The 17,153-nt window shown below is 39.1% G+C and overlaps 2 protein-coding genes across 2 annotated transcripts; both read right to left on the minus strand.

Annotated features, from left to right (window-relative positions):
• Positions 1-2,705: 2,705 nt before the first annotated feature.
• LOC128466977 (chymotrypsinogen A-like) lies at positions 2,706-6,941 on the minus strand. The gene is made up of 7 exons (XM_053448464.1): positions 6,810-6,941; positions 6,617-6,720; positions 6,214-6,293; positions 4,473-4,551; positions 3,404-3,584; positions 3,096-3,229; positions 2,706-2,915 (listed from the first exon to the last, which is right to left on the minus strand). Exons 1-7 carry the CDS (start codon positions 6,859-6,861, stop codon positions 2,754-2,756), a joined length of 792 nt encoding a protein of 263 aa, XP_053304439.1. The 5' UTR covers positions 6,862-6,941; the 3' UTR covers positions 2,706-2,753.
• Positions 6,942-12,692: 5,751 nt separating this feature from the next.
• On the minus strand, positions 12,693-16,829 carry LOC128466976 (chymotrypsinogen A-like). The gene is made up of 7 exons (XM_053448463.1): positions 16,687-16,829; positions 16,493-16,596; positions 16,057-16,136; positions 13,642-13,720; positions 13,299-13,479; positions 13,083-13,216; positions 12,693-12,902 (listed from the first exon to the last, which is right to left on the minus strand). The coding sequence occupies exons 1-7, from the start codon at positions 16,736-16,738 to the stop codon at positions 12,741-12,743; spliced, it is 792 nt and encodes a 263-aa protein (XP_053304438.1). The 5' UTR covers positions 16,739-16,829; the 3' UTR covers positions 12,693-12,740.
• Between the last annotated feature and the right edge of the window lie 324 nt (positions 16,830-17,153).

A 17,153-nucleotide genomic window follows, 5' to 3' on the forward strand; every position in this document is an offset into this window, starting at 1 on the left:
TTCATACCTAAATTATGTGTGTGAAGAAAAGCACCGAAAGATACTACCACAAACTTTGACAAACACTGGTGGTAGAATTAGTGCATTGAAAGAGGGAAAATATCAGCATTTGAAAAAGACCGTGGTGTCTAGTTTTCAAAATTATATGGTTTGATGGGGTAAACAGAATTAGGTGACTTCAAAGATATCCCAAATAGGTCATAGAGCAGGGGTGGGCAATTAATTTTCCCATGGGGCCACATGAGAAATTGGAATGGTTTTAGAGGGCCAGACCAACATACGAAGGCTCCATGCACATTGCCGTAATGGGGCATTCTGCATCAATTTTTCTTTTTTTAATGTTAGCCGCCATATTTAAGGGTTAACAGCTAACCTCGGAAAATAGATTTTTTTAATACACAGTAGTATGCTCCTAGGAGAGGGCACAGAGAGCTGCCCCAAGAAGAGAGCTTAAAAAGTGAATATTATTAGCATTATTATTATTGTAATTACAATGCAAAGGGAAAAGTCCTGACACTTACCAATGACGAGCGTGGAACGATTGTCCTGGCACTCCCCAAGGTCCGCAACGAGCATCCTGGCACTCAGAAGTTACAGTGGCATCACTTACTCAGCATCGGGAAGCAGTGAAACTACAAACTCCGAAGCCTTGTCCATTTTGTTAACTTATGTGCTGTTTAATAAAGTTATTCAAGCCTACGTCATTGGTAGAGGTGCTTGAATAAGTAAGGCCTGAATAACTATTAGCACAGCACAGAAGTGAACAAAATGAACAAGGCTTCGGAGTGCATAGTTTCGCTGCTTCCCGTTGCTGACACCGGACTCATTGGTGAGTCACCAGGACACTCTTTGCGGGCCGGTCCGAGCTATTCAGCGGGCCGGATGTGGCCCGCGGGCCGTGCTTTGCCCAGGTCTGTCATAGAGGAAGGATGTCAAAATTGAAAAATGCACATCTCCCAAATGTGGCCTCAAACAATCTAGCAGACCTATGCATGGATGGTATTACTGTACTTAGGAGATGCTGCTGACCGCATATTGGGGTGCCTCCTCATAGGCTGCCATGTGTTAAGACTGTCTGTCCACATTTTTAAGGATTCACGTGGAGGTGGACTAAGGGACTCTGTATAACAGTCCACGAAAGGGAGTGAAAGGCACAATCCAGGTCAGCAGCGTAGGTAAGCAATGGGTTAAAGCAGCAGGCGGAAGAGTAGTCAGGGCACAATACGGGTCAGCAGCGTAAGTAATCAACGGTTAAAGAAGCAGGCAGAAGGGTAGTCAGGGCACAATGCGGGTCAGCAGCGTAGGTAAGCAATGGGTTAAAGCAGCAGGCAGAAGAGTAGTCAGGGCACAATCCGGGTCAGCAGCGTAGGTAATCAATGGTTTAACAGCAGGAGACAATAAGTCAGATGGATAGGGCAGTTTTCATGGTTTGAGCTAGCCCCTTAGTTCCAGTTAATGCTATGAATGTAAACAAAGTTAAATTCACAACAGTGAATGTAAACAAAGACGTTTTAGACAAATGTATGCTTCCAACTTCATGATATCAGTTTAAGGAAGACCAAAAAGATAAATCAAGGCTCCAGGCACTCAAGGGTTCCAGCGTCAGGCAGATTTATTGAAGGAATAATGAGGTCTTTTTCAAGTTTAATGAAGACCTTTTTTTGTTCCAGCATGACTGTGCCATTCAGCACAAGGCACTGGAAGGGCTTAATCCTTGCTATCGAGGCAGTTCAGATACACCATTGAAGTTTATGAGCCGATGGTCGACATCAAGGCATTACATCAACACCGTTTAAGAGAAGAAAGTGATCGTAAGCTTATTTAATGAAATGACGTGCTAGCACTCTCATTGGTCGTTACATGACCATTTTTGTGTGATGCACCTGGCCCGTCATTGGACATTAAGGGGTTAATGCCCATGGTTTTGCAATGGGATGTTCAAGAAGCACATAACTAAGTGTCATGATCAGGAGTCCAGATGCATTTTGCCATGTAGTGTACGTGAGCATACAGTATAGTGTTAGCATGTGTGTGTAAACATATTTGAATGTATGCTGTTAACACGTGTGTGCATGTTGATGTGTCAATGTATGCTGTTAGAATGTCAAAGGTGCGCCATGGATTAGTGGTTCCTATTTGGTTCGGATGAGAAATAAGAGAGACACTGTGTATATAGACCTGACGAGAAAATTCCCTCTGCTTTTGCAGAACAGGTAGATACAAATGTAGTCAGTTCCATCTGAGCTTAAGCCCCAGATCTATTTTGAAGCTAGCAATAAGTTTCACAGACATTTTCTATATTGTTTTAAAAAGCTAGTTTTTCTCTCCTTTAATGTTGGAACAAAGATCATTTAGTTTTGGGCCAGTGTTATGTTAATCAACAATTAAATGGGTAAGACGATGTGCCATCTCATAGATTTACAACATATCACCTTATTTTATTTACCTCTTGTGTTGTTCTGTAGTTTTGTTTATGATGATAATTTTAAGAAGACACTATAGATGGTAAGAAAGAAAAGGCTATGACCTGGCAGAGAGAATTTGTACTCATTTAGTATTTGTTCGCAGGAGAAATCTATCATGGTTGACATAAAGTTCAATATGTTTGGTGATTTGAGATGAAAAATTATGGCACACTGACATTTGGCCCATACTTTATGTTGTGAATTATATTTGTTTTTCATTGAAAGGAAATCTCATAAATGTTCCATGTCATTCTTTTATTTAGAATGTAAATATACATCACAATACATTTAATTAGCAGCAACTGTCTGGTCCAACCAGGCTCTGAGAGCAGTGACACGAGCGTATACTGCTGGGGTTGATGTAGAGCAGGAAGAGCTTCCCCAGGACACAATTCCAGCCAAGGTCCAAGCTCCATTCCTCTGGCACACAAGGGGTCCACCAGAGTCACCCTGAAAGTAAAAGGCAATATATTACTATACACTTTAGACGTGTTTGTGTGTGATCTACTCTACTAAATATATCATCAAAAATAAAATACAGTTATCACTTATATTTGTATGTTCAGCCAGTGATGCTACATTTTGTGTACAACAATACTTAAGCGATATAGAGAAGTTTGTAGAACATACCATGCAGGAGGTGGCTCCAGAGGCTCCAGCACAGATCATGGTACTAAGGATCTTGCTTCCCCAGTATCTCTGGCAGTCAGTGTTGTTCAACAGAGGAAGAGCCACTTGCTGCAGTTTGCTTGGGGTAAGGCGGGCTAATAAGAGCAAGAAAGTGAAATTCAGAATAGGGAGAATAGGGATGTGGGATTAAAACAAAATATTAAGGTAGTAACATTACAGGGAATATTTAATTTAGCATATTTAAACTGCCATTTTATTTCAAGATTGTCCCTCAGCCTGAAGTATGTATCTATATAAGCCTTTCTTACATGAAGCATCAATATATCCCCATCCAGTTGTGACACATCTCTCTCCACCATTGAAAGCATCGGCGCTGGCAGCAACACACACAGGAGATACACGGGTGTTGAAAGTTGCAGCACTGGAGAGTTTCAGCAGAGTGATGTCGTTGTTGATGGTGTAGGAGCTGTAGTTAGGATGTCTGAAAACCTAAGGCAAAAAAGGGCAAATTACTTACATAATTGGTAAGCTACATGACCATATTTCGCTATAGAATGTTGCCTATTTAGTAAGACTGTAAAATAAATACTAATAAAGTCCATATTTTTTTGCTGATTATGATAACAATAAAGAAAAAGCACAAAAAATGGGAATGCAGTAGGGTCCATATCAGTAGGGTTAATCAGCCACTGTTTCATTAAAACACTTACACATAAAAGATCTTCTTTCACATACATGACCCATGAATATCATCCACTCTACCACGTACACTAGTAGCACATTCAACAGCTTAAGTGAAATCGCTTTAAAGAATCCAATTCCCTGATTACGCTGTAGCCATTTGACCAAAGAGGCCCAACTGACTCATTAGACAAAATAGTATTTTGGACCAACAGGGACATTTCTTCACATGGTTCAGAAGGAGAAGTAAAGCTAAGTGGCCCCATTGTCCCCTCACATTCGCACTGGCACACATTGTTACACATACTTTCACATTTGCACAAACAAGCATACTCACTAACACACGCTTATACCCTCATGCTAACATATAAAGATTCGCTATCCCACTCTCTCACTTGCTCGCTCCTTCTCTCCCTTAACCCCTTATCTCACCCGCAGCTTTCTCTATATGCACCATTACAATCACTGCAAGATGAGTATAATGCCCAAAACGTTCACATAAATAATTATTTCCCAAACATTTTGCTTTATTGAAAAAAAATACGTTGGGAATAGGAATGTAGACATAAGAGACAGAAGAGAAAAATAATATTTTTAGCAATTGAAACTTTTTTAAAATTTGAAACAAAGGAATTCTCGTTTGTTGTGCCCGCTGGTTTACGTTTGATAAACTATCATGAATTATTCATTGCTTACCCTGGCAATAGTCTTAGTCTGAATGGGTTCTGCAGAGGAAGAGCGATCATATTCACCCAGAACAACACGGTGAGCAGTTCTACAAGGAAAAATGTTGTAGGTAAAACAACAGTGAGGGGTGTAGGCCCCAAATATACCCTCTCACCCCATGGTCGGTGGGATGGGAGAGTAAAATACAATAAACCTAATTGAGGCACAAATTACACTCATCCCAATGTCCAAGTCAGTTACATCAATTTGTTTTTTGGGTCTTTCTTTATAGAATGTTGTTTTGGGACTGGCGCCTAACCTGGGATTGAAGATGAGGACCAAGGGTATTAATGATCATCACTCTATGTCATCAAAGTTAAATATTTTATTTCCACAGGCTGTACTCTTTGAATCCCAAGGAGATAGACAGTTATTCATTCATTAATAGATTTCCCTGCTTGATCTGTTTATCTTTCTATTTCTTTGTTGAAGTGATGTTTATGTCTTACTCTGGTACTAAAGGCATAAACTAAACATTGCGCTATTCTGAGCATTTGTCCCAAAATATTTAGTAGCCCTGGGTACTGGGTTTTGCTTGTGGCCGTGAGTAGATTTTTAACCAATTTAAGTGACACACAACAAAGTAAGTTTGGGGGTCTGTTTTATGGCAGGTATAAAAAATTACCTTAATAAGATTTTCCTTATGAAGACTCTCAACTTTCATTATGTTGGACAGAATTATGTACACTGGTGTTATTGAATTTAAACATATGGTTTCATATTCATAATTACTGTATTACTGTATTCGCTACCATAATAAATTGTAATAAATCGTGTTTTAGCATATCAATACTGGATGTCTAATAATCAAAGTGGTTTATGTACCTGAATGTAGTAAAACCTCCTTAGTTCACTTTGGTTAAAACAAAAACATTATCACCAGCGCTTCTTGATATCGGCCCTATTTTTAAATCCCTATGTTTCTCTAATAAGTTACTCTTTCTGAATCTCAGAAGACATTATTGAATATCCAATTTACCTCTCTGATTTTTGGCAAACAAATACTAATATGAGCCTCTTCTCGGCACATCAAACTCAGAATATCAAGCCATAGTTTGGTGTGCTCACGTCAGAGACATTTCCATTTACAAGAAGCCATATCCCTCACTATACATCCTTCTATTAAACCCCAATTTTGCATGCATATACTCTTCTGAGGTCATATATCATACTTTCTTTAACATAGTATTCTCCTGATCATTAGCTGACAATAATAATAACAGACCCAGTCCACTCTAGTGCTTCACATACTGCTTTTGCAATGTATAATTCCATGCATATCAATCTCTTAAACTATTTAAATTAGGGCTTTTTCATTTAAAATAGGTTACCAATTAGACTGGGATGGATGGAATACAGGGGCAAAAAGTGCAATTTGAATCCTGTTGAGAGAGGAAACCAAACTTTTCTAAACCCAGAGTCAGAAACCCTTAGCGCAACCCAACACAGTACAAAGCAAACATTTGCATCAGTTTTTAAAGATGCTTAAAAAGGAAATGTATATATTATAGATTCATGTAAATTACGGTAATTATGTATTATAATACTATTAAATATATTTAAATTTTTCTTAATGGTCTGTTTAGCAGCTACTATTTTTCATAAATTCCTTCAATTCACATTTTTGTTTAACTATTTATTAAAGATTTCCCTCTAAACAGTACTCCACACATAATTACTTGATTCAAACAAATAACCAAGTATTACTCACGTCACACTGCAGTGAGCAGCAGTAACAACCCAGAGGGAATTGATCAGAGATCCACCACAGAAATGGAATCCAGAGGTTTCCTAGTATGGAATACATAGCTACATTATTGCACGTATACATGTATAGATATTTAAAGCAAATGAAATTGTATTGGCCACTGAATTTAATATTAAAAAAGTCTTCATGTCGACGTTTGTGGAGGTTATGTGGAAGTCATTATACACTATGATTAATTTTCATTTTATTTATGTTAAATAAAAATATAAACTGTTCAAAATATATTTTCAGAATCTATGAATGGGATATTTTTCTAAGTCATGCGGATGGTATTTTTCAAGTGAAAATAATTTCCTAATACCTAATACTACAAAGTAATACAACTAAATATAACATTTTACTTTACCTGTAGAGACACTTGCCATGGCCAGGACCCAGAAACTGCATTCTCACCATTTACAATTCTGGCATATCCAGAAATAACTGGCTTGATGGCAGGGACACCACAACCTGATGTGTAAAAATAAAGACATTTGTATAAAAATATTCAAAACCAATTAATACAAAGTCCAGAGTTAGTATGTGCTTGTTAAACTCACCATAGGTGCTTCCAATTAGGGCAATGCAGGACAGTAGCCAAAAGAGGGCCATAATGTTTTACTTCTAAGGTAAGCTAATAACCAGTGCCTGCCATAGCACTTATATATACTCCAAACTTATCGTTAAATCAGTATTTGCTTTCTTTAAAAAAAAAAAAAACAGTTTCCATATATTACACTGGTATCAGATGACCTTGGGCTAAAATAAAATGTTTAGATTTAAAGTAGCTATGTGTGAGTTTAACAGGTGCTAATCTAGTTTTATATTGGCTGAAATAATGCAATGTGATATTTATGAAACAGCAGGTACATTGCCAACAGCAACACCGATAAACACTAAACTAGTTATCTGCGGCACTTGTTTCTATGACCCAATACCTATAAAAGCCTTTCTTATAGATATATAGATCAATTGCATAGCTTACAAAGAAAATTCATACACAAAATAGATATTCTGGCCATGGGCGTAGGAACCAGGGGGGGACGGGGGGTGGATCCCCCCCAGTAACTCATGCGGGGGGGCCGTTAATGAAGAAACCCCCCCCCAGGGCCGTAGGAATGCTGAAAACGATCGCTCGGCACCCCTCTCTCTCCTTCTGCAGCATTTCTATTGGGGGGGTTCCTAAGGCCCTGGGGGGGATTTCTTCATTAACGGTAATTATGTGTGGAGTACTTTTTAGAGGGAAATCTTTAATAAATAAACAAAAATGTGAATTGAAGGAATTTATGAACAATAGTAGCTGCTAAAGAGACCATTAACCCATATTTAAATATATTTAATAGTATTATAATACATAATTTATGTCTCCTCTGCTCCCTGCCGCAGTCGCCGCCACCCGCCTCAACGCGGCCCTGACTGCAGTGGTGGGAGCGTGAGGTGTCTGTCTCGGTGCCGGCGCTTCACGCTGAGCGCCGGCATATGACATCAGCAGCTCAGCAGTGAAGCCGCTGCACGGTAAGTAACCTACAAAGGGGGATAGGGAGAGGGTAGCTAGTGAGAAGGGGGGTAGGAAGAGGGTAGCTAGTGAGAAGGGGGGGCAGGAAGAGGGTAACTAGTGAGAAGGTGGGGCAGGAAGAGGGTAACTAGTGAGAAGGGGGGCAGGGAGAGGGTAGCTAGTGAGAAGGGGGGTAGGGAGAGGGTAGATAGTGTGAGAAGGGGGGTAGATAGTGTGAGAAGGGGATGAAGTGGGGATAAAAGTAACAAAAGGGGGGTAGTAAGTATATTGAACTAAAGAGTTAGAATGAATGAATTGTGTGAATGAGTGAAATAATGAATTAATGTGTGGATGAATTGCTTTAATAATTTGTGAGCTGGGCTGTTTGGGGACAAAGCTGGCTCACACTGGGCTGTTTGGGGACAAACTTGTCTCACTCTGGACTGTAATTTGTGTAATCTGAGCGCTGGTCAGGTTATATGTGGGGAATGTGGACACCAGGGCTGGCCTTTGGGGTGTGTGCCTGTAATTTAGGGGGTTTCTATCTTTAATGCTTTTATGTGAATTCCAGTAGATTTATACCTGCAAAGCTGGGTTTATGTGTTGTTCTGTTGATCCATATCTGCTATGCTATGTTTCTATACATTATTCATATTTACCTGCAAATATAGGGTTTGTATGTCTTATTCAATTAATCTATACATGCATGTGGGGATCTGATGGGGGAAAATGCTGTCCCCCTCAGATTTTTAGGGGTTCCTACGCCCATGATTCTGGCACAGTAACTGAAGTGAAGAAATCTGAGGAAATGAAAAATAGCTGTAAATAGTATAAAAATAACTGTAGTGTGCAGTAACATTTGATCATACGGACTCATGTTCATGATAGAATTAACACCTAAAAATGCAGATAATTGCCAGAAAGAACTAAATCCATAATACTCCAACAAAACAATGGAAATCTATGAAATAGAAAATTGAATGCAATTTAAAAAAATATGTTGAGAATAATCAGGGCTGACCCAAAACCTTGTGCTGTCTGAGGCAACGATGAAATGCTGTCCCCTCTCATAGCCACCAGAACCATACCCACATCCATTGCTATATCATTATTAATAATAAATTCACTCTCTCATGCTCTTACACTCACTCACACTCTCTCACACTCTCATTCACGATATCAGCGTCTCCCTACCTGCTTAGCCGACTGCTTTTGTGTCCCTGTTGCTTTCCCGCAGCTCTATTTCTTCTCTTGCCTCTTCTTTTTCTTCTGTCATCTTTCTTTTGTCCATTTCTCCCTGTGTCTTCTTTGGCCCCCCTTGCCAATAACTCATATACACTGGCCAACATTTTGAACACGCTATCACAGATATTTACAGACCTACTCACTCACACCAACACACATGCACATACTCTTACACAGACACACATACATATTCATGCCCACACACACTTACAACATGTATTGGGGCAGAGAGTGGTCACAAGCCATAGTGAAATATCATACTTCTTGCAAGCTGGTGCCACCCATTAAAAAGAAAACCAGTTCCCAAGATGGTCTCTTTTTGCTACTGTTATACACTATTATATTTATTGCTGAACACATATTATTGTGTTTGGCAGTGACACATATCAGAATCTGTAAGTCCATACCTAAATTTTGTGTGTGTGTGAAGAAAAACACCTAAAGATACTACCACACACTTTGACAAACACTGGTGGTAGAATTAGTGCATTGAAAGAGGGAAAATATCAGCATTTGAAAAAGGCTTTGGTGTCTAGTTTTCAAAATTATATGGTTTGATGGGGTAAACAGAATTAGGTGACTTCAAAGATGTCCCAAATAGGACATAGAGGAAGGATGTCAAATTTGAAAAATGCACATTTCCCAAATGTGGCCTCAAACAACCTAACAGACCTATGTATGAATGGAATGAATGAGTATTTAAATGTTTGTGAATGAGTGTGTGTGATAGCATGGATGTGTAAGGGGGGTGGTGGTGGTAGCATGGCATAGGGAGGCTGTACTCAGACTCCTATCATCCCCAGGTCCCAGCATGTACTGGCTGCCTTGGCTTGATAGGAGTGTGATTGCTGTTAGCAGTTATATATATATATATATATATATATACCTCCAGAAATGCCTTTTAACCCCCTATATGCCACTCTGCCCCATGATATGCCTTTTAACCCCTATATGCCACTCTGGCATATAGGGGATTAAAAGGCATATCATGGGGCAGAGTGGCATATAGGAGGGTATAAGACATTTCTGGAGGCAGAGTGGCATATAGAGGGTTAAAAGGCACATCATGGGGCAGAGTGGCAAATAGGGGGTATAAGGCATTTCTGGGGGCAGAGTGGCAACCACGGGGGGCAGATGTGCATAACTGGGGGGGCAGGTTGGCAAATAAAAGGAAATAAAAAAATATATATTTTTTTCAATCATAGCTTTTATTAAATATGAAAATTAGTTTACATGAATTAACATTTACTGGTAAAACTTTTTTTCCTATAGGGTAGTCTTATATTCAGGCTTTTTGTTTCCTAAATTAATATTTAGATTTTGGAGGGTCGTCTTATAATCAGGGTCGTCTTATAATCGAGCAAATACGGTATTTGTCCTGAGTTTAGAAATGTTTTTATGATTTTTTTGCTTTTTCTGCAAGTTATTGGGCAATAAGTACAAGTAGTGTTTTGCTATTTCAAAACCAACTTTTTGCCAAACCTGGTCATTCTGCCTCGTGCTATTTTATGGTAGCTTTAAAGCCGGCCAATGCAATTTAACCCATCAAATCATATATTTTTGAAAACCTCAAAAGTTATTTCAAATGCTGGTATTTTAACCCTTTTCATGCACTAATTCTACTACCAGCCTTTGTCAAACTTTGTGGTATTAATTTATTTTGTATGGATTTCAAGCAAGATCCCAATATGTGTTCAGCAACATCTCCCGAGTACAGTGATACCACATGCATGGGTTTGTCGGGTTGTTTGGGAGTTAAAATGCCATCTTTGGGAAGTGCGCATTTTTCAACTTGGATGTCCTAAGTGGGCCATCATTGAAGCCGGATAATTAAATTTACCCCATCAAACCATATATTTTTGAAAACTATACACCCCAAGGTATTTCAAATGCTAGTATTTTAACCCTTTCCATGCATTAGATTCTACCACCAGCCTTTGTCAAAATTTGTGGTAGTATTCTTTTCACACAAATTGTACTTCCGGTGTGAATTTACAGCTCCAGGTACATGTCACTGTCACACAACACCCACATATGTGTTCAGCAACATCTTTGGATTATAGTGATACCACCCATGCATGGGTTTGTCTGGTGTCTGGGGCCTAAAAGGCTACATTTCGCAAGTGTGCTTTTCTTTTTCCATGTTGGTCAGTCTGTGCCTATGCCCTATCTTTGAACCCAGAGCCACTCCAATTTCCCCTTGGGTATTTTTGGGTGCTTTTATTTTAACTCTTTCCATGTCAAGATTTTTGGGAAGATACAGCACTAATTTTTGCACTTGCTCATAATAATAAACGTTATTTTTTAATTTTATTTATTTTATTCTTTTTGGACTTTTTTACATTTTTTTTTCTGGAACAGGATGGTTCCTCTGATGGTGATGTGCTGATCACATCATAATTATTTTTAATTGTTACCACATATTTTTGTTTAGCTTTTTACATTTTTTTCCATATTTTTTTGTATTTTTTAAATATTTTACTAATCACATTGTGATCAGAAAGCTGGTCTCCATTGACTTGCATGGTTGAATGCAGTACCTGTATTCAACCTGCAAGGGGAGCCAGAGTCTGGAGCAAACTTTCCCAACGTGGTTATTTTTTTAAAGGACGCGCCGCCATCTTGCGAGTGGCTTTTCTCTCACAGTGGTGGTTGTGACCGCTCTCTGGAGTGGTCACGGCACGTCCTGGGCTGAATGCCTCGCTATTCAGCATTTCAGCGACACCATTGAAGTTCAGGAGGTGATCATCGACATTGAGGCATTACATCAACACCGTTTAAGCGAAGAAAGTGATTGTAAGCTTGTTTAATGAAATTACATGCTAGGATTGTCATTGGTTGTTACCTGACCGTTTTTGTGTGAGGTGCATGGCCCATCATTGGACGTGAAGGGGTAAATGCCCATGGTTTTGGAATGGGATGTTCAAGAAGCACATAAATAGGTGTGAGTCCATGTGCATTTGACCATGTAGTGTATGTGAGCATACAGTATAGTGTTAGCATGTGTGTGTAAACACATTTGAATGTATGCTTTTAACACGTGTGTGTTAAAAGATGTAAGGCGTGTGTCAATGTATGGCTTTAGAATATCAAAGGTGAGCCTAGGCTTAGTGGTTCCTATGTGAGCGGATGAGAAATAAGAGAGACACTGTGTATATAGAGCTGACGAGAAAATCCCCTCTGCTTTTGCAGAAAAGGTAGATAAAAATGTTGTTCCATTTGGGCTTAAGCCCCAGATCTGTTTGGAAGCTAGCAAAAAGCTTCAGAGACTTATCCCAAAGTGTTCTACATTTTCTATATTGCTTTAAAAAACTAGTTTTTCTCTCCTTTAATGTTGGGACAAAGATCATTTAGTTTTGGGCCAGTGTTATTTTAATCAACAATTAAATGGGTAAAACGATGTGCCATCTCACAGATTTACAATATATCACCTTATTTTATTTACCTCTTGTGTTCTTTAGTTTTGTTTATGATGATGATTTAAGAAGACACTATAGATGGTTAGAAAGAAATGGCTATGCCCCAGCAGAGATAATTTGTTCACCATTATTAAGCAAGCATACTGTTCCACTCATTTAGTATTTGTTCGCAGGAGAAACCTATCATGGTTGACATAAAGTAAAAATTATAGCACATGGACATTTGGCCCATACTTTATGTTGTGAATTAGATTTGTTTTCTTTGAAAGGAAATCTCATAAATGTTCCATGTCGTTCTTTTATTTAGAATGTAAATATACATCACAATACATTTAATTAGCAGCAACAGTCTGGTCCAACCAGGCTCTAAGAGCAGTGACACGAGCGTATACTGCTGGGGTTGATGTGGAGCAGGAAGAGCTTCCCCAGGACACAATTCCAGCCAAGGTCCAAGCTCCATTCCTCTGGCACACAAGGGGTCCACCAGAGTCACCCTGAAAGTAAAAGGCAATATATTACTATACACTTTAGATGTGTTTGTGTGTGATCTACTCTACTAAATATATCATCAAAAATAAAATACAGTTATCACTTATATTTGTATGTTCAGCCAGTGATGTTACATTTTGTGTACAACAATACTTAAGCGATATAGAGAAGTTTGTAGAACATACCATGCAGGAAGAGGCTCCAGAGGCTCCAGCACAGATCATGGTACTAAGGATCTTGCTTCCCCAGTATCTCTGGCAGTCAGTGTTGTTCAACAGAGGAAGAGCCACTTGCTGCAGTTTGCTTGGGGTAAGGCGTGCTAATAAGAGCAAGAAAGTGAAATTCAGAATAGGGAGGGAAATTAAATGAAAATGTCTACGTATAATATAAACCTTTCTTACATGAAGCATCAATATATCCCCATCCAGTTGTGACACATCTCTCTCCACCATTGAAAGCATCGGCGCTGGCAGCAACACACACAGGAGATACACGGGTGTTGAAAGTTGCAGCACTGGAGAGTTTCAGCAGAGTGATATCGTTGTTAATGGTGTAGGAGCTGTAGCTGGGATGTCTGAAAACCTAAGGCAAATAAGGTACAAATTACTTTACACATCATTGGTGCCCTTATCATAAGATTTCTCCATAAGAATCATAATATCATTGTCAAATCTGTAGGAAATATTGTTTGTAGTGTCCACTGGTTTACTTTCGGTTAGCTATCATTAATTATTTATTGCTTACCCTGGCAATAGTCTTAGTCTGAATGGGTTCTGCAGAGGAAGAGCGATCATATTCACCAAGAACAACACGGTGAGCAGTTCTACAAGGAAAATTTCAGTTTCAATTATTAAGAAATAAAACGAAAACCAAATGGAAATAAGTAAGACTGCAGGCAGGGGCGGGCTGGGCCGGGGGGCAGAGGGGCAATTGCCCCCCAGGCCGCCCGAAATCTAATCTAAACGGCCGCTGGGTGCTGATGCCGCCGGCCGGCGCTACTTTAATACTTTTTTTTTAAATTTTATATGGCCATCCGGATCGGCTATTAAATGAAAAACAAAATAGTATTAAAGCAGCACCGGCCGGCGGCATCAGCACCCAGCGGCCGCATGCGATGGCCGCCAAGTGATGGGAGCAGCGTGAGGGGTGAAAGCTCCGGCCCCTTGCACTCACCTTTCACCCCTCACGCTGCTCCCATCACTATGCGGCCATCAGATTGTTGGAAATCGAATCTAAACGGCCGCTGGGTGCTGATGCTGCCGGCCGGCGCTACTTTAATACTTTATTTATTTTTAATATGGCAAGCCGATCCGGCATATTAAATAAATTAAAAAAAAGGATTAAAGTAGCTCCGGCCGGCGGCATCAGCACCCAGCGGCCGTTTAGATCAGTTTTCCAGCAGTCTGATGGCCGCATAGTGATAGGGGCAGCGTGAGGGGTGAAAGGTGAGTGCGAGGGGGCGGAGCCACTTCACTTGACTTGCCCCCCAGGCCTTAGGCTGCCAGCCCTCCCCTGACTGCAGGGGTAGTACATTATAGCAGCGCCATCTCTTCAGGAGGTAATTATCTCTCAAGGAGAGTATAAAACCCAAACATAGTGCCTGACTCCTTAACACAGTGGGATGGGGGTGGTAAAATAAAATAAAGCTAATCGAGTAACAAAGCACATCCTACTCCAATCACCAAATGCCTCATCTCATGCCCAAGTCAGTTATTTCCTCTTTTGTCTTTTTTTTATCCATCTGTCCTTAAAAATGATATGTTTGAACTAGCACTTTAGTTGGGATTAAAGATAAGGACCAAAGGGTTTGATGATCAACATTTCTTTTTATTTCCACAGGCTCTTTAGTCCCAAGGGGGTGGAAAGTGGTAAATTTATTCACACCTCTTCTCTGCTTTTCTCATGATCTGTTTATCTTCCTATTACTTAGCCTTTTTTCACTTTGTTGAAGTGATGTGTATGTCTTCCTTCACTACTTATAGGCAAGGTAGATGCTAGCCTAGAGCTCAATCTACATGGGGGCACCTCCTCTGTGGTGGACCAGTCCGCTGTAGAGGAGATGCTACCACAGAGGAGCAGGGACAGTTGTCATCGGATAAATATACTTTATAGAGCCGAGATTAAAGAAGAAGTCAAGTTACTGATGTTTTCTCCACCATACTGAATTGTAATAAATAGTGTTTAAGCATATCAAGAATTGGGAATGCACTTTTTAATAACAAAAATGATTCAGGCACTTAAAAGTAGAAAAGCCTCTGCAGATCTGATTGTGGTTAAATCATTATCTCCAGAGCTTCTTGAGATTGCCTTTACCTTTAAAGGCTCGTTTTCCTCCAAGAAGCTACTTTTTCCAAATCTTAGAAGACATTATTGAATATCAAATTTACCCCTCAGATTTTTGGCAAGCAAATACAAGCCTGTTCTTAGCACATAAAAATCAGAGACGGAATACGAATTCATAGTTTGATGGGCTCAGGTAAGGGACATTTCCCTTTAAATTAAGCCATATCCCCCACCAAGATACATCCTCTATTTAATGCCAATGTTCCATGCATACACTTTTCAGCATAATGTAATACAGGAGTAATAAAAGGTGGCAGTTACAATTTAACAACATTCACCTGCTGGGAGCAGAAACAGGACATTTCTAAATTCAGATTCAGAGACCCTTAGCTCAGCCCAACAGAGTACAAAGCTCTTAAATTGCATCACCAGCCACAAGCACAGATAAGCATTGTGAGGTATTATTTTTTTTGCCTAACATTTGCATCATTTTTTAAAGATGCTTGGAAAAGGGAAATGTACGCATTCTACATTTACTATATATAAAATTACCTATCATAGTACAACTAAATACATAAGTGTATTCCATTTTGGTTAATGGTGTGTCTTTGATCAGAATCTCTACAGCTATTATTCTTGAAAAATTCTTTTTATTCACAAAAATATGAATAAGTGCCTGGTGGTCGTGGACTTGAGGACCAATTTTTGATCTTCTGCACAGTCATATTACTGCATAAAGTGGGGTAATGGTAATGACTGTTCTTATTCCCAATCTGGTAATCTAGATTTCTGTTGAGTTAGTTATTAAAGATTTCCCTCTAAACAGTACTCCACACATAATTACTTGATTCAAACAAATAACCAAGTATTACTCACGTCACACTGCAGTGAGCAGCAGTAACAACCCAGAGGGAATTGATCAGAGATCCACCACAGAAATGGAATCCACTGGTTTCCTAGTATGGAATACATAGCTACATTATTGCAAGTATACATGTATAGATATTTAAAGCAAATAACATTTTATTGGCCGCTGAAATTAAACAGTTAATTATGGTTTTCAAAGGGCCGGTGTATAAACTTACAGCTTTGCAGTCAAAGGCTCCAAGTTGCTTAAATAATCTTTTTATATTGTAGAATTGCTTTATCTTCAATGATTTATCTCTAATAACATTAAATGGCAAAATTTTGAAATATTTTCAGATTCTATAAACGGGGTTTTGGCCGATGCATTTAGATTACATTTTTCATAGTTAAACTATTTCCTAAGAGTCCACACAATTATATAATCAAAATTAACATTTTAATTTACCTGTAGAGACACTTGCCATGGCCAGGACCCTGAAACTGCATTCTCACCATTTACAATTCTGGCATATCCAGAAATAACTGGCTTGATGGCAGGGACACCACAACCTGATGTGTAAAAATAAAGACATTTGTATAAAAATATTCAAAACCAATTAATACAAAGTACAGAGTCATTATTTGTTTGTTAAAAATTACCATAGGTGCTCCCAATTAGGGCAATGCAGGACAGTAGCCAAAGGAAGGACATGATGCTTCACTTCTAAGGTAAGCTAATAGTGACTCCCATAGTTCTTATATACCCTCAAACTACCAATCAACCTGTGTTTGCTTTCTTTTACAAAACACTGTTTCTATAAATTGCACCGGTATCGGGTGGGGGGGCCTTGGGCTAAAATAAAATGAACAGGTGCTAATCTAGTTTTATCTTGGCACAGCTGAAATAGCAAATACAGTATACATTAACAGACTTTATTACTAAACTAATGCAAGGTAATATTTATTAAAGTTACATTGCTACCAGGAACCCTCTACACCTAGTTTATTAGTAATTTGTGACATTTGTTCATATGGACCAAGAAAGATATAATCCATTCTTATACATCAATTACTTAGCTTACATAGAAAAGTTAAGCACATCAAAAATGCTGATGAAATTTTAAAAA

Source organism: Spea bombifrons, chromosome 10, assembly GCF_027358695.1.
Source record: "Spea bombifrons isolate aSpeBom1 chromosome 10, aSpeBom1.2.pri, whole genome shotgun sequence".
Lineage (NCBI taxonomy): Eukaryota > Metazoa > Chordata > Amphibia > Anura > Pelobatidae > Spea > Spea bombifrons.